The sequence below is a fragment of the Candoia aspera genome, chromosome 6 (genome assembly GCF_035149785.1).
Source record: "Candoia aspera isolate rCanAsp1 chromosome 6, rCanAsp1.hap2, whole genome shotgun sequence".
Taxonomy (NCBI): domain Eukaryota; kingdom Metazoa; phylum Chordata; class Lepidosauria; order Squamata; family Boidae; genus Candoia; species Candoia aspera.
In genome coordinates this window covers 69,562,224-69,588,908 of record NC_086158.1, presented here as the reverse complement: position 1 = coordinate 69,588,908, position 26,685 = coordinate 69,562,224, and the positions used below count along the sequence as shown (strand labels likewise).

Sequence of the window (26,685 nt, the reverse complement as noted above, 5' to 3'; positions counted from 1 at the left end):
TATGATTTGAAAGTCATCATAATAAGCAAATATAATGAATTAGATGTAAGCACAAATGAAATGAAATCCGTTTTAGATTTTGTCATGGCTTCACAATTTTTTAGGACTGTGGCCCCTGACATGCCATTCAGAAAAAAAAAATGTACACCCTTTATTTAGGTATTCAGATGTAACATTTCATCATGGTAAAAGAAAACAAATCAAGGTTTACCATTAGGCATACAGAGGAGCAAGATAGATAAGCATTTGGTCACATGCGTAGTTTTTTTCAGTAAAAAAAAAGAGGGATAGAAAAAAGTTGCTTATATTAAAATAGTTCAGGAGTCATTCTCAGACAAAATTATTATTGAAAAGGCATGAATTATTGGTAGAAAATCCAAAACATGTATTCAGGTATGCCTTGGATATAACCTAATTCACAGCTAGCACTTCAGAAAGTTTTTCATTAGAAATCTGTACAATTGCAGGCATGTTTTTGAAGATTTGGTGGAAAGCAGGGGATGTATTTATTACAGAGATTTATGAGATTTATACATTGGGGAAGGGTATGTTTATTGTTTTGACTTAAAGAAGAAAAGGTGGGAAATTTTATCCTGAGTAACAAGGCAAGTCATTTTCATATTCCTTTGTTGTAGACTCACATTCAAGCCCTTTAATTTGGCAGTGTAAAATAATCTATTTTCCAAATATTTCCAGTAAAAAGAGGTACTTGGGGAGTGTAAACAAGGCAGATTCTTTTCATAATTATATGTATCTCAAAAGGAATGTTAAATGCACCTCCATAATTCATCTATCCTAGTAGAAATCAAGGCCGTAGAGATGTTCTTTTAAGTTCCATTGATACCAATGGGAAATTTAGGCAATGGTGTTTAAAAGTGGGTGGTCATGGCCAGTTATAATTAAGGTTATATGCACATATTTTTAGCCTGGAATTATGACAGAGATGTAATATTGGAGCGTCCACCTGGGGGTGCGATAATCTTCTGCGCAGTACGTCTCGCAACGTGGTCATCTGCTTGAGATCCTAGAAGAGATATATAATAGATTGTCTACATGTAAATAAATTAAATGAAGACATGTATTCATTCATACAGGATGGTCTTATAATTGCAATTACATGGGTGATAAACAATTAAACAAAAGTCAATTGGGCCTGCAACTACTGTCCCTCGGTCCATCGATCCATCCAGCTATCTATCTCCAAAAGTAAGCCCTATTTAGTCCTATTTCTGATTAGACTGCATAGAATTATCCTCTCAAACACGTTTAGGCTGACAAAGGAAACCAAATAAATCAAGGCTGAAAATTAAAAATAATACAGATGATTTTGCCAAATTCATCTGAAATCATCTTTTGGAAATTAGGTCTTCATATTCAGATGTGAAGAAATGTTTTTAAAAAAGCCTTCAGTTTTCCAGTCCTTAATCAAATACAAGGAACTACCAAAAAAGGGAAATCTTGTAGAAGTTAATTTAAGTAAGTCAGGCCCTGAGTGTGACATATGCCGCATTGTTACTGGATGTTTACACCCGACTCCACTTGATAAATTATATATCCTGGCGGGAATAGCCCTGCCAGGCATTAGAAGGAGTGAGGCACAAGGCGTGGAAAATGGAAAGGTGTTACGTGATCCGGCACACCCATTATTTGGCCAAGTATCTCCTACAAAAAGATTGAAGTCAAGAAGGAGCTTCTTAGACTGCGCTGAGGAGACTGCTACTACACCTCAAACAGAACGATTAAAAAGATGGAAATCTCAAGTAAAACATCTTCATAATTAGATAGAATCACTTGAGGAGTTGCCTGGAAGTTTGGAGGAGGAGTGGAAGGTTTAGAGATGTTTAAACAGATTGCACACTGGTTTGGCCAGAACTAAAGATTATATGGGAAAATGGGGATTTCTCCCTGAGGGCAAGGACATTTGCTGCAAATGCGGCAATATTCAAACAACCACCCATCTTTTACTGTGCCCTTTGGGACTGACATGCACACAGAGTGACTCATTGATTGGAAATACCTCTGCCATCAATGTGGCCCGGCATTGGGCTAGAGTTGTATAAATTTTATATTTGTATTAAATGTTTTTAACTTTTTAACTTTTAATTAATACTTTCCCCCTTTCTATTTCCTGCACTTCTGATATGAAATGAGACGAGAGGCCCTGATGATCTACAAGATAAAAGTAGGCTCTCATTTTGACAATTCCTTTATTACCTCAATTTTTCGGTCTTTTTTTTTTTTTAACTTGACTTACCAGACAGACTGAAGCCTGACTGATGAAGGTTACGGATTGGTGGAACCTGTATTTTGCCTGAACATGTAGCTATCCTTGAAGCAGGAGCTGGAGCCACAGTTTTCGCAGTTACTATGACATCATGAACAGGTCCATCATAAAGCCCCCGAGGAACACCATGGATTTCAGCCAACTATAAACACACAATAAAAGGGAGAGTAATTACAGAACGGGTTTGCCAGAATTCCATGGACATCTTTATGAGTAAGCCATTTAGGATTCAAAATTAAGCAAAGTTAATGCAGTTTTTAACAAATACATACCTATATTCCATCCCTGCCTATGGAATGTTCTACAACTAATAATTTATATAGTTTAAAAGGAGGTAGATGAATTCATGTTATCAAGAGCTATTATCATGTTTCTGAATATTAGTCACCGAGGAGCATAATTTTTATCATGTTCTTATGTATTAATGTCTGGCTTTTCAGGATGTTATTAAGGGGCCAAGAAAAGGAATAGAAATAATTGGCTGAAGCACCTGGACTATCAATCTGCCCAAATTAAAATAAAAAGCAATCAAATTGATTGCCCAATTTGGAGCCCAGTTATAGGATTTTATTTATCAGATTTATGTCCCACTTTTCATTGAGTAGTGCTAGGCAGTGGACAGAGCACTCCCTCCTATGTCATCCCACAACCACCACCTAATGAGGTCCGTTGGGCTGAGAAAAAGCAACTGGCCCAAGGTCAGCCAGCAGGCTTCCATGGGTGAGGATGGACTAGGACATGGGTAACTTTGCTCCTTAACTACTACACCACACTGTCTTCTCAGATGCATAGTCTGCAGAACATTAGTTCTTAAATGACGCATTGGCTGCATTTATACCCGCTTAAGCTGGTAACTGAAATAACCCATTTTCTGGCTTCATAGAGTACACCACGTCATTTTCATGGCTACAATACAGAAGCGTCCTGCCACCGTCTTCTGGGAAGCTGTGCAACACATAAACACTTTCACATACCAGCCATTAATCAAGCTAAGCATATGGTACAAATGCAACTGTTAGGTTTTGTTGTGTGAATATGGTCAATGGTTTATTTTTTTTCAAGAGCACTAATTTTATTTTATTTTACATATTTATTGTATAGTACATACTCCCAGCAAGCCAGCCCAAAGCAGTTCAATTTTCAGCAAAGGGTCCAGAGGTTAAGCACATTAGCTGGAGTGGAAGTGGTGCTTCCCCCTCCTGCACTTTCTCTAGCTTGACTCTTTTGTACATGATGATCAAAATAAAAACACCAATAAGGCAGACAAATCAGAAGCTGGGATTTTATCTTCTTAAATTAAATTTTGAAAGCTGGTTCAGAGGATAGCCACAGGTCATATCATGCTAGTTCAGATTTCTACATAACACAGAATTAACCACTGAATATCTAAGGGTGAGGATGCATGAACAGAAGACTGGTAATGGAAACATGGAAAGAGAATCCTAAATTCAAATCTTTGCTTAACTATGAAGCTCACTGATCTTCATCCAGTTTCTGGCTAGGTTCTCTTATTTTATTTTATTTTATTTTATTTTATTTATTTATCAATCAAATTTCTCTGCAGCCCATCTCATATACGACGACTCTGGGCGGCTTACAGGTAATAAAATAACAGTCAGTAAAAACAGTACAATATAAAAATACAATATAAATATACATAAATACCAATAAAAATATAAAAATACCAGATATAAAATGTAAAATTCAAGATGGCAATAGGGTTTTGTACTCTTAGCTTGCATACTGTACTAAACCATAATAGTTTGCTTCATTTTGACTCAGTGTGTTGCAGAGTACTAGCAAACAATGTCTTAGATTGCTGTATGAACCCAGCCACCATTTCTTGGCCTAGTCTACCTCATAAATGAGCAAACCACCTCTCTCAATCAAAGCCATTGTTTTGTGAAAAGCAACACTCTGCAAGAGAGCTGAGGAAACAGCCTGCGTGTTAGCTGCCTCAAGACTAAGCAAGAGATCACCCAGTGCTTTGAATAAATGGAAAAATCCACTGGATTTCTGTCCTCATTTCTTGTGCAAGAATCTTGAGTTTAGTCAAGGTTGAGCCATCAGATAAGATAAGATCTTCTACTCTGGATCCAGTGCATTATTTTCTCTTCAGCCAAAAATTACGGGCAGCAATATATTCCACAGGTACATTATCATTCAAAACATGGAGTCTGGCACGTGGGCATAACATCTTTTTCAGAAAATTGAAAATTTAGAAGTATGTGAAGAACAGCCAATTATTCTTAAGAACCTTAATCAAACACCATGGATCTGATTTACCTGGACAGCTTCTTCTCAATCCTCTGTCCCACACTTTTGATGTTGCACACATGCGACACTTAGCCAACAATGAAATAAATTTCACATATAGAAAAATTCTCACCCTATTCCTGGCTTTTATTCTTTTGTAAACAAAATCAGGAAATGTCTTTCGAGGAATGAAACGGCCAACACCTGGGGCGACAAAGAGGTTTCCATCCTCCAATACAACCTTCCCTTGACATATAACCACTGTAGGGACACCATGACATTCGGTTCCTTCAAATATGTTGTATTCCACATTCTGGCAAAACAAATATAACAGGCTCTCAGCCAGCTTCAGCTTAATATTCAAGCAAAATCACAGAACTGAGTGCACCAATCTCCATGCACATCATTCAAACAAAGACAGGGAAAACATACACTCAGTGATGGAAAGGTACATACAACCTTGTAAATGTGGTATTCTCCAAGTTATACTGTGAATATATGTAACTTTAAGCTGTATGCAGGGCACTGCAGATGTTAGCCAGTCTTTTACATTAGGCTTATGCACGCTGCTGGACCAATCTGAGACACAGCATTAGACTCTGTATATATTAGATGTGGCAAGGTATGAAATACTTTTCATCAATTCAAGTATTTTCATATGATTCAAGGATGATGTATATCAACTGGTCAGTATATGCATCGCCCAACAAAGTATTTGTTTGTAAAAACTGTTTTATATAGCTTTCAAAAACATGAGAGACTTGACAGAAGAACAAAGGAAATGGTTGAAAGCCCTAATTCCATAGATTGAATTTAAAACCACTGATAGATGTAAACACCTGGACATCAAATACTATCTCCCCAGACAAGGCAGGATTCCCAGTCATAGGGAAGGGGACTCAGATGAATTAATATATATCTTTATTCACATGAAGATCCTTTTAAGCAATCAAATATATGAGAAATTGGAGGTAGGACTTGCATCCAATGCCACATTCCCCCCAACTAATGGCAGTCTGACTCATGAACAGGCCAATACCACACAGCTTGGTTTAGCTTCACTTTCTAATGTATTACAACTGAACTGATTTTAATTTCCCTACAGAGATAGAATTTTTAATAGATGTTGAGTCAAACCTCTGAGTAGCCTAAAGATGCTCTCCCAGAATACCACTGCTGCAGCTTTGTACTTCTTTTGGCCCAAGCCTAGTTGGGATGCTCCTTTGAGAAGCCTGATGCTCTGTGGAGGAGCAGTGGGGAAGGGTTGTAACTGTTTGCGTAAGAGTAAAAAGACCAAGTTCAGACAGGCACAGATTAAATCCTGGCACTACAAGGGAAGCCCTGAGAATTGCCAGTTAATTGAGACAGGATTGAGCGAGATGGATCAGTATGCCACACCTAAATTACGCACCTTCTGAAATTCAGCAATGGGACTGAAATTAATCATTCTTTCTACAATTTATACCCAACCTTTCCCAAAAAGAAATACCCACATAACAAAATAATATTAACAAATAGGGATATAGCTATGAATAAGAAAAAAACTATCAGTGAATAGGTATAATGCAACTAAAGTTAGGGATGCTCATTTCAACTGTAGACTAAGGCTGTAATTCATACCTAGTAATTTGTAGGTAGAATCAACACTGTTAAAGCTACTGATGCAGAAGATGACAGAAAAACTAGCAAGCTGAGTCACATCTTATCACAATAGTGACTGGTATAAACCATGAAACTTCTAATCCAATGAAAGATAAAACTTTTAATTATTGTTTGTTTTTACCGAGTTGTGAGTTTTTGCAGAAATGATCTTTGTAGCTTTAGGATTCCAAATAACCAAATCAGCGTCTGAACCCACAGCAATCCGTCCCTTCCTGGGATAGAAGTTGAAAATCTTGGCAGAATTAGTACTGGTCACTGCTACAAATTCATTTTCATCCATCTTCCCTGCTGCCTAGAAATGAGGTGTGTGTGTGGGTGTGTATGTGCGTGTTCAGAGAGAGAGAGAGAGAGAGAGAAATAGGCCAGAGAAGAAAATACGATGTGGGAAGAAAATAATAATTTTAATTATTAGTCTAAAAATGATACATATTTGTTATGAATTCATGAAATAAAAATCACGCATCCCATAGCTTCACTTTCTAATCTTTTAATTCAAGTGGTATGCTAATGGCAACCAAAGACCTCATATATACTGAATGTGCACCCTTGAATTTGCCTTAGGAGCTTCTATCCTGAAAGGGGTTAATCATTCCCAAGGATTAAAGTTTGAAAACCCCTGTACAGTCAGTAGCAAATGATGAAGTCACAACAGAAAATGTCTTCATTTCATTATTTTGTAACAAACTTTTTTCTGCCAAACTTACCACACATTTCTCCCAAATTATTGACATTCGTTCTTCAACACCATTTGTTCCTTCTGGAATCAGAGTGAAGTTATCCTTTCCAACAGCCTTCTGTGCTGTGGTGAAAGTACAGTGAGCACTGCCCACCACTTGAAGATCCCCACTAATTAAAACAAATGTCAAATCAGTAAACAAAAACAGAGGCTCCATGATTGATCACACCCAACATCTAGGTCACTTCTGAAATTTGATTTGAATTCTCAGAGGTAGAAAACAAAGAAAAAAGAAACTTTCTTGCTTAATTCTTAAAAGTACAGTATAATTTATTCAGAATTTCTTCTGGTAGTAGATTTGAACTTCATAGCTGAAAGGTGGTAAGACCCACATCTTTTCACTAATCTATAGTTTTCCTAGCTGCCTGCAATTCCTAGTCTGAATAAGCAGATTGGAGAACTTCCCTCATGTTGTCTTCTCTTGGATTTAATTAAAGGGAGGGAAGCCAGGGAGGCTGCAGAGAGGACTGTACAATGAAAAATAGGTGTTCACAAATGCTTCTTATTCATAACCCTATGCTCTTAAGGAGTTTCATACCTTTGCAATAATACAATATACCAGATTTCAAAGCTATGGCCACACCAGAGGATACCATGCCTTCAAGATCTGCCAACTGGTTGCTGACAGCTAGATCCCAAGAGGAGAATTTCTCAGACTCCTATTACACTATTTTCCTGCTCTCCGGGGTGCCCACCAAGATCTCTTGGGCTCTGGATAGGCTTCTTGCTCCACCTGATATTTTTCAAAATAATGTCTCTTAATTAACCAAAAAAAAAAAAAGTGGAAAGTTGGTATTCTGCAAATAAGCACCAGCTTTGAACTTTATTTATTTAGTTATTTCCAAGAATGTCTTGGGGCCTCTAATGAATCCCCCAAATGTTTTTAAAAAGTAAAATAAGTAGATGAAGCTCAATACTTTGGAAGCATTCTCAATCACCCAGAAAAAAAAAATCAAGCTTGAGTTAGTAGAAGGAGTCCCAAGAGTCTAGACCAACGTTTCTCAACCTCAGCAGTTCATGACTGGGCAAATGCTTTATTTACTCCAAGGTACCCATTCTGTGAGACTGTCCACAGCATGCTCTGAGGATTTCAAATGTGTCTTCCAGCTTAGAAAAGGTTGGGAACCCCTGCATTAGTTCTTCCCATTAAAATCGCCTTTCGTTTGGCAGATTGAGAAAATGACTTACCAGGCTAAGAGTGAAGTGAGATAATCAGGTGTTGTGGGGTCTGGACTAATAGGTGGAGATGTGACAAAGGCTGCTGCTTTTGCCCAATTCTTACTCCAGTAATGTGAGCCATCTGTACCAAGACTCGCTGTAGTGGGCTCTCCATATACAATTGTGCCTAAAGACATAATTGAGTGTTTGATTATTCCTGGGGAGAAACTGGATGCAGTCTCTCCCAACTAGATGTACCTTCTAGTGCTGGATGTTTGGTGGGAGGAGACTGCTCCTGTCTTTCTGACATACACAACCCTTGTCCTCTTTGCATGCCTCATGGAAAAAAGAAGCATATTTACAGAAGAAACCTGCTGAGTCAGTAAATATATGCAGTCTGAAGTCTTGAAAACGGGAAATACCTTGAAAACATGTGCCAGGAAAAAAGCACACACACGAACAAAAATCCTGTGCTAGTCAAGTTCCAATTCTAAGTGAATGGCACTTTGTGGATGGGACCTTAACCAAATCAGCAAATCACTAGGGACAAATCTATTCAGAAAAGCGAACAGGGAAAGATTTTCAGGTAGGGAAGGTATGTCTTTGCTTTAACAAAAGCCGACATTTCTGGACCTTAGGGCTTCTCAAATAGGAAGGAGACTAAAGATAATGTGACAATTTGACAGTATCTTGCCTACAACATCTTAGCGTATAAAAGGCCTGCCACTGCTGAGGATGGTAAAAAGCACGAAGTTATTTCAACTTCACTTCTAAAAGAAAATCAAAATGCATTGCTAGCAGTTTTGCTTGATCTCCTGAAGAATTATGCACGTTATAGATGTGGATGTCTGGATCCTCTTTTTTTTTTTCATTCAAAAACTCTTAACATAATAGGAAACTACTCATAGTTTCCAAACACCTGGAGAGTAATTAGTTCTAATTAATTTAGGCTCAAGATAGCTGCAGATAAATCTGTTCAAAGTGGGTTCATTACGACCAGACCTATGGTATTCTACAGAATTGAACTGTAATAGAATAGATGGGTGGCGGGGGGGGGGGCATGAGCAGTGGTTATATTGTATTATCCAATAAATACTCAATATATTACTCAACCCAGCGAATGATAGCATTGGAAGGGCTACTCTGATCATTCAGTCCAACTCCCTGCTCAGAACAGGAATTTAATTTAAAGCATCCCTGACAAATGGCTGTCCAGCCTCTACTTGAACACGTCCAGTGAAGGGGAATATAGCATTTTCTTAAGACACCCCACCCCCCATTCAGCTGCTCCAGTGAGCTTCCCCTTTTTATTTTACAGCTTGCAGATCTTTGGATTCTTTAACTTGGCTACCAAAGTTATTTTTCTGGGTAAGAAAAAGAAATCATACTTTTAACAGCAGAATCTCTGAATCTAGCTTTCCCAAAGAAGCAGTATTTATAGCTTCAGTGAAGATGAAGTATTATAACAGTCAATAGTTGTTTTTTACATTCAGACAGAAGTTCTTGTATGAATGGTCATAGTGTAGTTTTTTTAAGAGTTACAAAGACAGCATGATTATATTAACCTTTTGTTTCTTTATCTGTTACTTTCCCCCCCACTAAGTATACTTGTCATGTCTTCAGTCCCTTACTTCCAGCATTGAATTAGCTTTTTACCCTCAATCATTTTTTAAAACTTAGTGACTACTTTACAAAACCTGCTCTTCTTCTCCACCAGCACTGCTCCTCCCAACTCTCCTCCAACCTTCTACACTGACTCCAGTCTGCCAGTGTCACAGACAGCCTACAAATATCACCTAAACTGGCACTGGCCTTTTAACAGCCATGTCATATGGGTGATTTCTACTTGATTGTAATAGGGAAAGTGTCCTTCACATTGAGCCTAACTCTTGGTGACCTCATGAATATATTTAGGTAGTTTTATGGGGAACAGTATGGAATGGTTTACCACTGCTTTCTTCTAGGATTTTTTTTTTTTTACTTTCCAGTCTAGTCTACAGCCCTGGGAATTCCTAGTGATCTCTCTTTCAACTTAGTTAGCTGAATTAATTCCAACACTGTTTAGCTGTATAAGATCATCTAAGTTTGGCTAGATGCTGCCATCTAGTTAGGCATTAAGCTTATGATCAACTACAATTTTCTCATCTATTAACAGGGCAGGTATTCTACATCCTATATACTTGATTTTTTCCCCTTAATTGAAGAATTATGTACAAAGTTAATTTACAATTTGAGAAGCATCCCCCTTTTTATCCGAATCATTAAGAAAAATGTTGAACACCACCACAACAAGTATGATGCCACAGGAGTTTGTCTATTAAATAAGCAAACAATTTCTCCATCAGTCATGGTTTATATAGCAAGTTTTAAAGCAAATCAATTTTCCTTTTGCTGATGCATAACAAAACAAGTATTTAGGATGAGAAATAACTGAATTGCGTTAAACAGGAATGGCATAGGATAGCAACTGTAGGCTCCTTCTTTAGCTTAGAATGAATAGGTATTATATGACTATTACTACTACTGCTGCTAACACTATTCCTACTGAAGTCTGGATACCAGACTCCTGGAATTCAGTTTAGCTCAACTCAGCTCATACTTAGCAGTAACCTAAACTGTTCTTTGTTTTCCAAGCCTAATTTCCAGCTTAAATATGTATAGAGATGAGGTCCTAATCCTCTTCAAAAAGGAAATAGGAAATGGTACTTACCTTTCCTCTTGGCTTGCGCTATGACATCTGCAGCACCTTTGCTCATAACTTTTGTGATATATAAGGGACAATTGGCTTGTTTTGCTATGGTAATAGCCCGATACACTGCCTCTGTTTCAACCTTGGAAAACATGAATAGTCAGATACCTACTTCAAAATGTCTTTCATCTAGACCTGCATGTTTAGAGAATCACTAGAACATGATCTTTTTCTTCTAATTTGCACTCACAGGAAAATTGCCATTCCAGAAAAAAAAATCGGAAAGTTAGTGTTATGATCCTTGTATTTTTGATTTTAGAAATCATGAATAATTCAGTTATACATTAACGATTTCAGGCTGAAGCTCAGTATTAAACAAATGGGAAGTGCAAATCTCCTGTACATATACAAGGTATAAGTACTATTTAAAAACAGGATTAGGATCACTGCCACTCAGAAAAATTAAAACCAGTAAGATTTTTTCACTCCTCTAAGTGCCATTTGGAACATCCCTTTGTTTAACAACTTGTAACCCAGTTATCAAAATGTCTATGAAATACATTTTTTATTAATTTTTCCCTTTTAAATTTTATTTTTGTTTAGTGCAATAAGTGTATGGTTTCATTCAAATTCTGAAACCTTACTTCATGTTCTTGGATCCAGAGCTATAATATACAAAGATAGAGATCCCAATTCAGGGGCATCAATGTATTCTTTGAACTGTCCATGGTGCTATTACCAGTGGGGATGTTTTAATTCACTGTGCACCAATTCCTGTGACTCTAACACTGGATCATATACAAGGAATCAGAGAAATGCTGTGCTAGCCTGGAAAATGTGGCATACATGTTTGATATGTAAAACTACAACAAAAAATAAGTCCTTTTCCCAGATTGAGTGCAAATGTGCAATTATGCAACCCAATATAGTTTTTCCTGAAATTTACCAGTGCAGAAAGAGAATAATGTATTTTAGCATAATTTCATTTGAAAAAGTCTCAATGCATGGAAAACTAGCATGCCAGGAAAAGGTTAGGTAAGATTTCTTTTCTAGCTAGCTTTCTAAATGCTAGCTTTCTAAAGTTACATAAATGTGCGTAGGGTACATTTAAATATGATTTGTATGTTCAGTGTAAAGTACTTTAGTCCTTTTGAATTTGTGGGACTGCATTTCTCTCCTTCTTTCTTTTTAGGCTTCTTGGAAACTTGAAAACTTATGAACTTTGCAAATGAACTAATACAATTTTGTGGGTGAGCATTTACCAATTTAAGCTAATTTTGTGAAACAGTTAAGTATTTCTATGAGACTAGCTAATATTACCTCTTCTGGGTGACTGAGGACATGACCCTCTGGACCAGTAATCCCCAGTTCCAATAGTCTTTTTTGCTCCTAAATCAATAAATACAGGAGGAATAATAAGTAAGATGTGCAGATATTGCATCTTTAGCAGAATGTAAAACTTTAAAAATCGTTGGTTTTTTAAAACATTCTGTCCCAGCTGGATGCTCTCTAGATATGTAGACTACAACTGTTATAATTCCCAGAAAGAATTCTGGATATGTCTGATCTAAAATAACAAAATAATTTATATTCTGTTTTACAATATATGGAACAAGGTGCTTTGGGAAATCTGCAGGATGGCTTACAAGGAAAATGGATACATCTACAATATGTTTATTAGAGACCTTACTATAAGTTAGTCTTTTTTTGGATAAGAGATTGGACAGCTTCTTCTAAAATAATCATAATATATACTTCAAACTGATTAATTACAGATAAGCTACTGATTTTCTAACATAATTGTTTGATCTTGATCTCATGTATTAGGGTCCCCTACGGACACTAATTTAATGAGGGCAGACATATTAGTTGAACAGTCCCATGATTTATGAATATCCGAGGTTCAAAGTCTCTATTAATTATCTCCAGCTAAAACAAAGGTGAAATGGATGCAGCTTTTCAATTCCTTTCCTATAGTTTCTCCAAGATTGTGCCACTGAAATTCAGTAAGTAACTGAAGAGTAGGAATGTGAATGCATCAAAAATGATTCAAAACAAATGCTTTGGATCATGTATAAGTGTGGCACCTCTGCTGCTCATTCAAATAACATACCATTTTTCACACTTCTGCACAAGCTGGAAAAAGAAACACTGCTGCTTTAAGGAATCCATTCAGTGACTCTAAAACAGTAGAAGCCCCAAAAGTGGGGCTGCTTTAATGAACAGCAGAGACATGTGGTGCCTGCATGAGGCCTGAAGCTTCCATCCAAATCATTTTCAAACTGTAAATACCCCTAGAGGAAAAATGGGCCTCATGTAGGGTGATGTCATCCTTTAAAAAAAGAGATGGACCATTAGCATGTAAGGTTTGGCAATAATTTTGGAGATCATCTAGTCCATACCTCTGCCTACAGCCTAACCCATTCCCCAGTCCTGTGGTGCCCCAAGATACTGACTTCTTTTGTTAGGAAAATGGATCTGTCTAAATGCAATAGATGGTTGGATGCCAAACTGCAGGCCTTGGGAGACTGTTGTTTGGGAACTCGCAGCAAAAGTAGCACAACAAATAGCATTCACAGCGGGTTGGTAATACACAATGTAAATACTGTATAGCAGATTACAAGTCCACAGGTTGGATTTTATTTCCTTCCTTTCCCTTTTACAATGCAGGGACGGGGTTGTTGGAGGGAAAAGCACAGCAGAGGGAGGCAACTCCAGGCTAATTTTCAAACTACCTGAATACAGACTCAAGGCACATATAAAAAAATGCAGGAGTGACAATCAACCAGAAGAGGGGGCAAAGGGTACTCAGAAAATAGTTGATATAAGCAAAGGCTCTCTGTAGATACTTGCAGTCAATCAGCAAAGAGCTGAGATCTGTGGACAAGGCTCGGCCAAAGAATTATGTCAGCAATCCATTAAGGCCATTATCTTCTCCCTCATACTGATGACAAGGAGAGTTCATGCTAAAACTTTAGATCTGAACCAGAGACATTGTGTTCATGCTTCATGTTATATACTCTGGTAAATGCCAAAATTGTATAGTTGTCTCATCCAGATAATTCATTCATAAAGCTCTTTGAGTGATTTTTGGTTGGTCACTATCTCCCAGTTTGATCCATTTCAAAAGGAAGTGTAAAGATAAAATGAGAGGAAGAGAACTCATTGGAAAACAGCTCGTTTAAAATGTAAAATAAGAAATAAATTAAAACCCAACATTGCTTTATTATTTCAGCCTGAAATTTACCATGCATTTCCCTTTTCAGAGATGAGAATGGAGACTCTTTCTGAGCTCCAAAAGTAGGCTAGGCAGGACTCACAGTGAGTTGCAGAACCCTCATGGAGTCCAGGATACCCCAAACATATGTTAAGGAACAATGAAACTAAAGGGCTAAAGAGATAGAAGCCATTCTTGTATTTTAAAGCCATTGTCTTAGCCTCTGGAAGGTCTATCAGCTGCCATGAAGCTGGTAAGGGAATTTCACTGAAATGGCTGTGCTTTTGTCTGCCACCATGTGCACATAGGAGCGGTCAGGCTTAGAAGGAGAAGGGATGGGAACAAAGAAGTATGTAAAAGAGGAAAGTAAGGCGTCAAATGTTAGAAATTGTTCCTGGCTTAAGAGGCACTGAATCCTTGCTTTCTGATAAAGTGTCCATAAATGCCTTAATATTTATGTATGCCAGAGTCATTTTCGAGATGGGCAGTGTAAAAATACAATAAATAAATAAATAAATATTTACTGGGGTACTTGGGGTACAGCAAAGAAGATAATTGTAGGTAACTAGAAAGTCACTCTCCTGATTTTAAGGAATGGATCCAGGATATGTGTTTGTTGCCTATTTTGGAAAAGTCTTTGTCCTCAATACATGAGAATATGACTCATTAGGTTGCTGTATGGTCCAGATTTAATGATAAGCTCAGCAAATGAATTAATTCCATATAGGTATTTATACTTATATGGATCTTTTCTTTTCAGTAATTGACACGAGTTACACTTAGTTTAACTAGTATAATCTAGGGTCCTTTTCCCTCACTGTATTATCACTATTTCAAAGTAGATATTTTTCTTTTCTATTTCATGATAATAAATAAATAAATAAGCAAGCCATAAATACTATCATCTGCAGATATCAATATAGGACTCCATATCACATCCCAAAATATAACTCGTATGGCTGAAATAATTATGGAGCTAATATATGCCGATGAGTGCTGATCTCTGGGGCTGTGTGTGTTTACCAGACAAATATCAATATCTAAAGAGCCAGACTTCTTTAGGGATTCAGCTGGATGTGTGGAAAGCTTCCAACTAAAAAGAGAATGGGCTGCGCACACCACGCCCATCTCAACTTCTATATGGAATACCAGAAGTAAGAAGGGGAAATGTATCTGCACTGGCTTGTTTCCTTTTTAAACTGAAAATGTCTACTACGATAAACACTTCTTCTACCTCATCAATGATGTCTCCATTTTCTGCATGGACTTGGGCAATGGCACCCATTTCGCGAATAATACTGAATATTTCATACATCTGCCAGGAAAGAGAGAGAGAAAAACAAGTCCTAAAATCTAATAGTTTCAGTTTCGGTACCATAATATCATTGAAATTGGTGTGCTTCCATTATCTTTAATTACCTGAGCATCAGTGCACTGGAGTTTGTCTTTATAGGACATGAAAACAAGAAAAGAGTTCACACCTTAACAAAAACAGAAGTGGATTACTGATTGCAACTGAAATAAGAACAACAGTTTCTAGGTTACAAAGCCTGGCTATTTATGTTCAGAGATAGTAAAAACGTAAGGCTTTACCTAAAAAAATGAAACAGAATCTATGCTCATGTTTATGTTTTGAATTATAAAGTTGTCTACTCAGAAGAAAATCCACAGTGGCAAATTAACTATTACTGGTACTGTTACAGTAGAACAATATTTATATAGGCAAGTATGTGCATGTAAATAATTATAGGTTTACTGCAGCAATCATTCTACCAATGGTAACAGGCAAAACAGAATATTTGAGTTTTCCCTAGAAGGGGCTCACCAGAAGGGCTTCTAAGGAAATATGATATTTTTCAATCCTTTGGGTAATCTGTGTTAAATGATACCCAAAGTCTTCTTCTGAATTCCACAATCAAATCAGCCAAAGCAGATGCCCTAACCCACCTTCAGAATGGCCTTGACCATTCCAGCAGCAACATAACTCCCGATGGGAGGAGGTGGGCAGGGACTAAATATATAAATAAATAAATAACCACTTACAGATCAAGTAATGTTTTTTGAAGAAGCTTTAGTCAGAGAAGTGGCCAATTTTTTAAAACTATTGACTGATTTTATAATAAAAAAGCATTTAGGTGCAATCCTTAGAGCCTAAGGCACTCCAGAATATATCACATTCCCTTCTTCAATCTCAGAGGGGAAAATCTGGTATGAGCTACCCACTTCTGAGATCAGGAATCCCCAAGCTTGCAAAGCCCTCAAACAGGGGCAGGGCAGGGGGCAGTGAGCAAAATGAGGGTGGCTCTGGACCTGAAGCTTCCTTTTCCTCCATGACTTTCCTGATGGCTAAATAAATACATATGCACCAGTTGAACGTGGACTCTGCTGCTTTCTACTTCTGCCTTGGCACTTTGCAGCTAGGAAAGCTTTAGGAATCAGAGGAGCTTTCCAAGATTGGACTGTATCCACTCAATGTAAGTATAATTCTCTAAAAGCTGCAATCCTATGCAACTTACTCGGAAGTAAGCCCTAATGTACTTAGGAAAGTAAATGTAGGGTTATAGCATAATAGAATAAAATTATTTTGGGATACTTATACTACTGTATTGTAGTACAACCAGAATCAAATCCAACACATAGGGAAACTATTGATGGAATAGTAGCACCACTTGTCTGGGGATCCTTCCTCAATTTGATGTCTTCCAGATGTGGCTTAAGATGACAACTCCCATTACCCCATTCCTCAGTGAGTATATCTTGTCTCTCTTTCCTTGAGATACTATTTGCAGGTAGAAAGTTACAAGAGTCATAATTCTTGATCACTTGGTAGTTCATGCAAAACTTAGTTTTGTTTCTTACCTTTGTCTTTGACAAGAGCCTCCAGCTCCTCTTTTATACTCTCATGCCAACGTGTAATGTCAATATGCAGAGAATAGTCACAGCATGCTTTACTATCAGCACAGTCCTTCCACTGGTCATAGGCAGTCAGTAAGTTTGTTCCAGAATCAGGGAATACATGATCAACTTGAGAAACAAATACATTTATTTGAAAGTAAGGATTTAATTGCCTAGAATCCGATGAATGCTTGTCAGTTCAAAGAATACATCATGCCAAAACTTTGAAATACATATACATTCAGAATAATCTAAATATCTTGATTATATATGGGCATCAGAAATCTTTTACAACTTTTAGCAAAAACAAAACTGCAAAGGCATTGAAGAATTACAGTAATGTGAGAATATGAGCATTTAATTCTACTATACAGAATTATTGAAGGACTTTCTTATGAATAGCCTCCACATGCTTGCTTTCCATCAGACACAACTCTCCAACATCAGACTCGCATTCCTGGCTCCTTGCTTTGTTTTATTCTCAGATTCTAGGCTTGATGACTTGAAACAACTGTGGAACACTCTGGAGTCTGAACTCTGTACTGACAGAGACAATTTTCATTCTATGCCACTGCCACACCCTATTTTTCCCAGACCTGCATGTTGCTGGTTTCCTGCCTTCTAGCCCTGCCTCTTATTTGTTATGGTACAACTCTGGACTAGACTCTGTGAACCTCTGGTTATGGATCTCTAAACTCTGTTTCTACCCACTATCACCATCAACATTGCACCCTGACTCTGAAACAAAATAACAACAACATCTGGAGCACCACTTGAACACCATTGGCATTGACAAAATCACCATCAGTCAATTGCAAAAGGCAACTTTACTTGGAACAGCTTACATGCTGTGACGATACCTTTAACACCCTAAACAACACCTGCCTATCCTAGCTCCTTGGGAAGGACTAGATAGGTGGATAAAAATGCCAAATCCAATCTAAACAGCTGGCTGACTGTGTGACCAACTATAATAGTTTATTAAACTTGCATGCTGCCCAACTCTTAACAACTCTATCTCACCTTTCCTATATTTCTCATGGAAGTGACTGCTCAGCCAAGCACACTGTAGCTGTCTTCTTGGTTGTATGAGTTACAACCCTCACTAAAGGTAAATTTGTTACTGTGTGATTGTTCAGCCCAGAGCAGGCCAAGTTCATGCCAAAGGGACTACATACGTATCATGGTGGTTCCTCCTGCAAGAGCTGCTTTTGTGCCTTGGTAAAAGTCATCAGCCGAGGTCATTCCCATCAAAGGCATCTGTAATCTAGTGTGGACATCTATTCCACCTGGCATAACTAGCTGGCCATAAGCATCGATTGTTTTCACACCTCCAGGAACTATCAGGTTTTCTCCAATTTGTCTGAAAATGACATTAAAAATACTCCTTAATAATTTCATTCAAGGGAAACAAGACTTTATAGATATTCAGCATAACTGAAATGCACTGAAATTGATGGAACAAGCTAATAATGACTTGTCCCACTAAATGCAATGGAAACTTAAGGCTTAATTCAATAAGTTATATTTCTGATGTTCACAGTATTGCTTTTAGTCATCTTTTTTATTACTACAAAATGTAGAAACTTCTCACACTCACAGTTGTATGGCACTATACATACTGTAGATGGAGAAAAAGTGCCATCTTGAAACAACATTTTCATCAAAGATATAGACATATTTCTTTTGAAGGCAATATACTGCTTTCCTAAACTTTAGCTTCCATCTAGGTATGGTAGAAAATAGTGGGGAATTTTGGGTTTCAATGGAACATCAGGTCAAATCAATCTATAATGATAAAATGTAAACCTGCTGTTTCAAGTTCAAGTGAAGATGCCCATCTATTACTATAATCTCAGCTACAAACTAATGCATTCAAAATGAAGTCCATTAAAATTACTCTTGATCCAGAGTTCCTTATATGCAAATACCTGCTGGCTTTCTCCAACCTGGTGATTTCTAAATGTATTTGGACTATTAGCTCCTAGGATTCCTGTCAGCATGACCAATGACCAATGGGAGAGCACTGGTTTGGGAAGGCTGCTACATGCTTCATGTATTACTTTATATTCATAAAAAAATATCAGCACAGGCTTAAATCATGCAACTGTTTATCATATATTATACAACTTTTTAAAGCAAATGTATGTAATCAAATCACCAACTTACTTAATCAAACCATCTTCCACAAAGATATCTGCATAAAATGACTGATCATCATTGACAATCTTTCCTCCTTTGATGAGCAACCGGTCAGTCTGATTTAAGTAAACAAACAAAACATTTCCAAGATAACTTCAGATGTTTCATTCAAAGGCCACTTTAGGTATATATTCAGAAACCTGATGCAAGTAGAACATAGATTGCAATATAGATAAAGTCTTCAAATTCTGAAAAACTAGCAGAGATGGCAAAGCTGACTACACTGATTAGAGAAAATAACTTGTCTAGCTTTACTTCTACTTGGAATCCGCTTTTGGACTTTTTGCTTGTCACTGAAAAAAGTGAAGTTTTGATTTTGGGATTTGATGATTAGGCAGATATAGTTTATAGAAATGTTTACTATAGTTAAAATTAGAGTAAGAGGTTAATATATTTTTTATTAGTATCTGTGCTGGAGAAGGTGGGAAGTCATTCCTTTTTCTGTATTTCTATTCCTTTCTGCACTTTTTAGTTTATCTTTTTTCTTTTAGTCTTTCCTTAATCTTTTTCTATTTTATCTTATGCTGAAACTTTAATAAAGTTGCTTTAAAAAAATTTCCAAGATAACTTCAGATGTTTCATTCAAAGGCCACTTTAGGTATTTATTCAGAAACCCGATGCAAGTAGAGCATAGACTGCAATATAGACACATTCTTCATATCTGAAACATGGGTTCTATTTAAAAGTACAAATAACAAAACCAGTTTGGGCATCTTTGTGATTTGTCCAGTTACAATTTGAAAAATGTTCATTTATGAACTTTAAGGATTGCCTCATCAATCTTGTCAACATTTCTATTATACGATATGGAGCTGGACAGGCAGCTCTTAATAAAAATGGAGAGGTTTTCTACATTTTTCAGCCTTGGAAATAAAGAGGGTTGATCGTTTTTTCATGAAAAGCCTTTGTTCCTTCTCTCTCCATGCCTCCCCACCACTCCAAGGCTATCACAAGAATCAGACCAATGCAGGCTGTCACATAGTTACAGAAAGGGGCCAAAGAGGGGTACTTCTCTAACCTATTTTTCTTTGCTCTTCCTCACTGAAATGATTACATTTTTTTCTCTTTCATCTGATGTTGTTTCTTAGATGAAAATAAATGTTAAAGTACCACACTTTCTATGTTCTCTGTTGCCATGATCATTGAACATGGAAATTCCAGGCTGACCTTTTCTGGTGCTATTAGCTTGGGATAGGAGACTACTGGCAACTTGTAAAGTTTCTGTAACCTTTACTTATCAACCAAGGTATGAATTGATAGAACAGATAGACACAGGCAGTTCTAGCTTCTAAAAGAACATCACGTCTATCAAAGAAACAGAATTTTCTTAAATAACACAGCACAGAAGCTGGTAACGATCAATTGTTACACAAGGAAGAAAGCAATACAAAAAAGAAAACAGATTGTTTTATTCTAACACAACTCCATTTTTATCACACACAGAAAAGTATGGTTAAAAATTGTCTTGTGACTGAAATTGCATTGTAAAGACACATGTAAATTTGCCTTTGTCACAGAGAAAACCTATCTAAGTGGCCACGAAGAGTTGACCCTGACTTGATGGGAACATAATCAATCAACCAACACTGGCTTCCCTGTTATACTGAGATGGATATAGGGCTATTCAGTTAGTCTCATAGTCACATGGGGCTTATTCCCCTAGATGCAGACTCACCCAAAAATGTAGGTGTGGAAAGTAATTAATCTGTATTTGCCTTTTCTTCAAGGTATAATAGTCTAAAGTTCCCCTTGCCTCTAACCTGAATCATGGAAGATGGATCTAACCCTTCCAGAATACAAGATTTGGAAGGCCTGAATGCTTTGCTTCCATCCTCCTTAAGATTAGACCTATAAGGGTTCAGTTTCACTGGAGGAGCTACACTGAATGCTTTCCCTCCACTCAGGGTTTTTATACAGAGAAGAACGCATGCTATTGTGTTAAAAGTGAACAGTAGCTTTCCATGTATATTTTGAAAACATAATTTGAGGGTTACAATCAAAATCTTCATTGACCACCTTCCACTGCTCTCCCCTTGTGAGCAGTGAGCCTCTTACTTGAGCAACTATTCTGTTTGGAATAACAACCAGGGAAAAACCAGATACCTTGAGTCAACCTGTATTTACTTAGCTTCTTTTCAACCCAGGTTTCCAGAGCTGGTTTGCTCTGGCTCAATCACGGCTAAACAAAGAACAGCAGTTGGGATCAGGAGAGTCTTTAGTCAAAAGCTTACTTCGTAAGAAATCTCTTATTCCCTTAAAGCAATATTCTTGCTAGGGAGGAGCAGTGGAATGATGCAACATCCCTGGAAAAGGGTGAATGCAGAGAGACCTAGCCAAGTTATTTAACATTATTAGATGGGGAACTGCAATGGAGAGGTCATGCAAAAGGTATAAACTCTCTCTTCCATTAAAGCATTTTAAGAGTTTATAGGTTATAGCACCATTAGAAGAACAATGGTTCACCAGCCAAGAATAAATTGATAATACATAAATGAATTATGATAATATACACTTAAAAGTCAACTCTATAGGACTTAGAATGTAATCAAATACATTGGCCAGGATCCAAAATAATGGTTAGATTCACCCAGAAAAGATTAGACCAATGAATTCCTGGGGGTGGGGTGTTGGAGCTAATTATCCCCTATCAAGCCCTCTTCAGCTTCCAAAGGAATATACCAAGCAGCTTTGGGAACAACTGTTCTCACATTGGCATGGACTCATCATTTTCCATAACTGATTCAGAATCCTGTAAATTACATATTACTCCAGGAGGAGGTTTATCAATAACTCTGAATTTTCATTTAATTCACAATTTACTGTATGTGAGTCTGTGAATATCCTTACCCATATACCTTTAAAAAGTCAGCAGTGGGGCATAAATTAGCAGCTGTTAGAAAAATAATATAGGGAAAGACTCAAAAGTATATTAAATACTACTATAAACATCAAAATCCTTTATATGTAGACTCAGAAGTAACCCCCACCAAGTTTAATTAAGATTACTCTCAAATAAGTGGGAACAGGACTTCAGTCTGAGAAAAGAATGTATACATATTACTCATATTAAAATAACCATAAACATTATGTAACTGTTTTATAAATATAAGCATGCAGATGCACAGTGATGCAAGTGATTATTTTCTGCTCCTCCCACTGATGGAGAAACAGAGGAGACAGAAGAAATATGGGATGTACTAAGAAATGAATGCCTGATAATAGCCAATGAAACATTGATTCCTTCTGACACAACAGTCTAATGTTACACCTGGAACCTTTTGTGTTAAATAAGCATGACAACTCTATGCATATCTACTCATAAACCTACACTCAGTCAATTATTGCAGGATTACAGCTACCCTGTACTATGTAGAGATCCAGTACAGTAGATGGGATAAAGGCAGATATCTAGACATTACAAATAAAAGTGAAATAGCTAATTCCACCAGGGAGTCATCTTATGATCAGCAAAACTCAGAACGCGGTAAGCCATAAGCCATCATGAAGAGACTCCAACTGAAGCTAAACACTATTAAGTCCTTCTGGAGTTCAGGATTGCAGTGGGAATTACACCAAATAAAAGAGCAAATTAAGACTCTATATGTGGTACTTTCAGTAGAAAAGCATAACACCCCCCAATGTAAAATGTTTTTTCACACCTTCCCATTATTGTTTCCATACTCTCAGGTTAGATAGGGTGAGTTCAACACTCCACTCTACAGGCCATGTTCAGTGAAGAAATCTGAGGTTTTTAAAGGAGATGCATAAACACTTGTATTGCTTATCTGTTCAGAATGGTATCTTAATCACCTGCATTGATTGCCTTGAACAGGGAGGAATTCCCTAGCTAAGGAACCAAATTGCTCTGCCTTTTAGAAGCCGCGGGTGGGGCGGGGCCTCAGAATCTGTACTTGTGGTAAAAGACACAAGTTTGCTTACAGAAGACAGACAGAAGTCTTCCTTCACACACACATCCTAAACATTCTTCTTTATCTTCCGCTTGTACACCTGACCACTGTTGGCTCACACATTCCAAAATTCTCTAAAGGTTCTAAAAGATTGTATGTGCGCGCGCGTGTGTGGCGGCGGCGGCGGCGGCGTTTAAAAGGGCGGAGAAGGAATCACTCAGCCAAGCAATTGTAAACGGCAACAAGAATTCGTAGCAGGGGAAGAACGGTCTGAGACAATATCGTCCGTCCGTCCGTCCTTCCTTCCTTCCTTCCTTCCTGTGATCTGGGCTCCCAGTCTCAGGATCTTTTCCTGGGCTCCACAGCCTGGTGGGCTTCTCAGATGAATCAGTCTGACAAAAACTCCGTCCAAGCCAGCCAAGCCCAGACGCAGCGGAGAAGCCTCTCCAGGAGGTTTGGCTGAGCTGCTTCAAAGCGTTCCCGGCGGCGCTGGCCGCGAGCCTCCCCACGACCAAAAGCACAGGATCCCTGGGAACAGAGGAGTGCAGCCCCCCAGTCGGGTGGTCGGGCAAGCGCCTGCCCTTGCGGGGTCCTGGCTCCGCTCTCAGCCTCTTCCTGCGTCCGCTTCCTGCTCACCCAGCCTAAACAGCCCCCTCCGTCCTCTACTCCGCGCGTCGAAACAAAACCGTCCCCACCGTGCAAGCAACGGCAGCCTCGCCTCCTGGGAGGCGGAGTGAGGCCTTGTCCTATTGCCCCCTCCCCACCTCGCGCCCTTCGAGCCTCGCGGGAGCCAGAGAAGCAGAGCTCCGGGTTTTGGAGCCTCCCCGCCCAGCGCCGTTCCCCGCGAGGTAGGGAAGGCCGCCAAGGGCGGTGTAGGTCGACGCCGACCTCCCCAACGCAAGGAAAGCGGCCAGGGCTGCGGCACCTCACCGTGATCCGAGGGATGTTCTTCTTGCCTTGGTAGGACATCTTCCCCGCAGGCCGAGCCTACTGTGTGGGAAGGAGGGCAGGGCGGCCTTTCCGGGGCGAGAGGAGACCGAGCAGCGGCGGGCGCCAGCTGAAGGACCTTTGCCGTGTACCGGCGCGTTTGCGCGCGCGCCTCCCTGGCTGGCGGATTGTTCTGGCAAGGGGGGAGGGAGGGGGCTGGCGGGCGAGCGAGAGCGACTCGGTGGCTCCCCCTGCTCGGCCGGCCCTCAGCCTCTCCGAGCAGCTGCCTGATTAGCATTCCGCCCTCGCGCCTCCGCCGGCGGCAGACGGGCCCCCAGACAGCTCTTCTGGGGCCTCCCTCCGGGCGGGTTGCCCACAGTCGCGGCCCCTTCCCTGCCCAACAAAGGACTGGGCCGCCCCTCGCTTGACAACAAAGAACACGTGGCCGAGCCCACTGTAGGCGGCGGGTTGCCGGCGGAGCGAGGCAGCCAGGCCCTGCGTGCCACGGGGCCTTTGGGGTTACCGGCTTGCTTAGGCGTGGTAGGCACCGCTTTGGAGCGGGATACTTCGCCGCCGCCTCAATTTCAGGTCCAAATTTCAGACCTCGACCTGAAAGTCACCCGTTTTCTTAGAAACTGTAGGTCCTTGATTTGGTAGGATTTCTATTTACACACGGCGATATCTTTTGCTTATGCGCGTTTATGGAAACCGAGCTCCTGCTTTATTTCATGAGCTTTGTTTCCCCCAACTGTCTAGGAATACATCATTTAAGACAACAGTTGGTTAAAATAGAGTGAGCTGTAAGGGGCAATTAGCCGGATCTCCTTTTCTTGAGCATCAGCAACAACCACACGCGATTTGAGGAGATCATATGCAATCTCGCAGAATTTATATTGTATTGACGAATCTTGGTTGCTTTTGAACCCCTTGTATTCGAAATCTTAAGGCAGAATTCTCTAAAAAAAAGCTCCCTCCTCCGCTTCTCCACCGAGTCATTTGGTCCGCCCTTTAGTAACAGCCATAAATCAGAATATGAGAGAGGTTTCTTTGCTTCCCCTACTCAAGCCCCTTCCACCTTCGCCCGAGTTTTCTTTGCATTCAAGTAACCTTTCAAAAGGGAAACGAGGGCCATTTTTGTGTGTGGTTACAGCTTATCTTTGCAGAATACTTCAAGTCGAAAAATTCTAGAAGGCGTTTTTGCCTAGCCTATGTCGCTTGGTTAGTATTAAACTTGGTTACTTGGGTTGGTGATGGCTTAGGGTCCTGGATAAACGTAGCCCGTCTGGTAAGTTGAAGGCCCGACGGATTGCGCAAAGCCAGAAAACAGGCTAATTCAGAAAGCCGGTTAAGCGCGTTGCTAAAGCCGAAGGGGTGCGCGTATTGCGCCTATTCTCTTCCCGTTTATAACTTTCAGCTTTAGTGGGAATAAACGCGACGACTCAGCCGAAACTTCCTAAACGACATCTTACACTGCAAGCGTATGCTTATCTACCCAGAAATAAATCCCGCTATGTTTAATAGGATTTACTAGTCTCTATCCATCCCTGAGCAGGCTTCCATTCACATTACAATCAGCCAATCAGCCGTCAGCGCCCGCTGAGTTTCACAAACAGAAGCCACACTGATTGGATGTCAGAGCAGATAGAGGTGGGGGGAGAGGTTCTATTGAGCATCCCCGTTGATTTAGATGCAAATGCTGCTCTGGAAAGGTTAGGAAGTCAAAATTCGCTCCTCTCGTATTTGCCTTGCAAAAATAAACACGTGACTGGTTCTTATTTCTCTTTCTGCGGGGATGTACGTGGAACCCCCAAAGTCCCACCATCAGGAGCGACGTCCGACCGAGGTTGCGAGAGAAAAGCCACATTCGCAGTGAACACCGGCGAAGCCTACCCCAGCCGCTTAAAGAGGTAACAGTGGCTGGAGAATCAATCGCCACCTGGCCTCTGCCCCCCCCAACTTTTTTTTTAAGGCTGTTCCCTGACATCACGTGCAATCAATAGGGTAAGAGGAAAAGACCCGGCTTTAATTTAAAACCGCTTTCTGATTTAAGAAGTGGGGCTTACATATTGTGACTCTTCAATAGGGGAAAGACGCTGTTGTCCCTGTAGCCCGTGGCGGTGCCTACTTCGCGGACAGACACAAAACACACACACACACCCGTGGCAAAATGCAACTTCGTTTTGAACGAGGGGTCCGGTTTTTCTGCGTTTACCGACATGTTTCGAATGTCCTATCATTAAATACATTCCTGAAAAAGAGGGGCCAAGTCGGGGGTGGGGAGTGGCAAATGAAGGTGGGTAATGGGAAATCCAGAGAGTTTACCGCCTCCCATGAGGACCATCCCCCGTGTCTTATTTTCCCCCTTACCTGATGGCCACCATTAGGCAGTTGCTCCGGGACTACAAGTGGAGGCGGGCAAGGCTGAGGAGCTGTGAGGAGCGGAGTGTTTCGATTCCCGCTGCTGGCTTCACTCTGCCCTTCCGATTCGCTGGACTGCTGGCTGGGGGCCCCGCGGTTGAGCTTCTGGCTGCCGGTCCTTTTCTCGCAACCGAGAGAAGCAAAGTCCAGGGTTTTGTTTTCAAAGGCGCCCTCTACGTTGCAAAACATGCCTCCGTATTTCTGCCTGGGCTTGGGGCTGCTGGCACCCAGGGCTGCGAAGTAAGCTGGGAGTTCTTCTTTCTTCTTCGGCTGCTGCTCTCTTCGCTCTGCCATGGCTGCTTGGGAAGCAGGCCACCCTCTTAAGGCTACTGG

At 39.7% G+C, this 26,685-nt stretch overlaps 1 protein-coding gene across 1 annotated transcript; it reads right to left on the bottom strand.

Moving 5' to 3' along the window:
• Window positions 1–364: 364 nt before the first annotated feature.
• Window positions 365–26,646, bottom strand: DPYSL4 (dihydropyrimidinase like 4). The gene is made up of 15 exons (XM_063307824.1): window positions 26,302–26,646; window positions 21,808–21,848; window positions 19,067–19,192; window positions 18,076–18,260; window positions 16,862–17,026; window positions 15,422–15,483; window positions 15,237–15,317; window positions 12,106–12,174; window positions 10,807–10,927; window positions 8,127–8,283; window positions 6,907–7,048; window positions 6,324–6,494; window positions 4,674–4,853; window positions 2,255–2,426; window positions 365–1,024 (listed from the first exon to the last, which is right to left on the bottom strand). Exons 1-15 carry the CDS (start codon window positions 26,644–26,646, stop codon window positions 933–935), a joined length of 2,109 nt encoding a protein of 702 aa, XP_063163894.1. The 3' UTR covers window positions 365–932.
• Between the last annotated feature and the right edge of the window lie 39 nt (window positions 26,647–26,685).

What these genes read in the sequence shown, in the direction of transcription:
- DPYSL4 (XM_063307824.1), bottom strand. Translation starts at nt 26,646, where the DNA reads ATGGCAGAGCGAAGAGAGCAGCAGCCGAAGAAGAAAGAAGAACTCCCA. An exon ending in GTGGAAGATGGTTTGATTAA is followed by an intron (nt 18,261 to 19,066) that starts GTAAGTTGGTGA and finishes TGTCATTTTCAG; the next exon opens with ACAAATTGGAGAAAACCTGA. An exon ending in AGGAGGAACCACCATGATAC is followed by an intron (nt 17,027 to 18,075) that starts GTATGTAGTCCC and finishes TTGTTTCTCAAG; the next exon opens with TTGATCATGTATTCCCTGAT.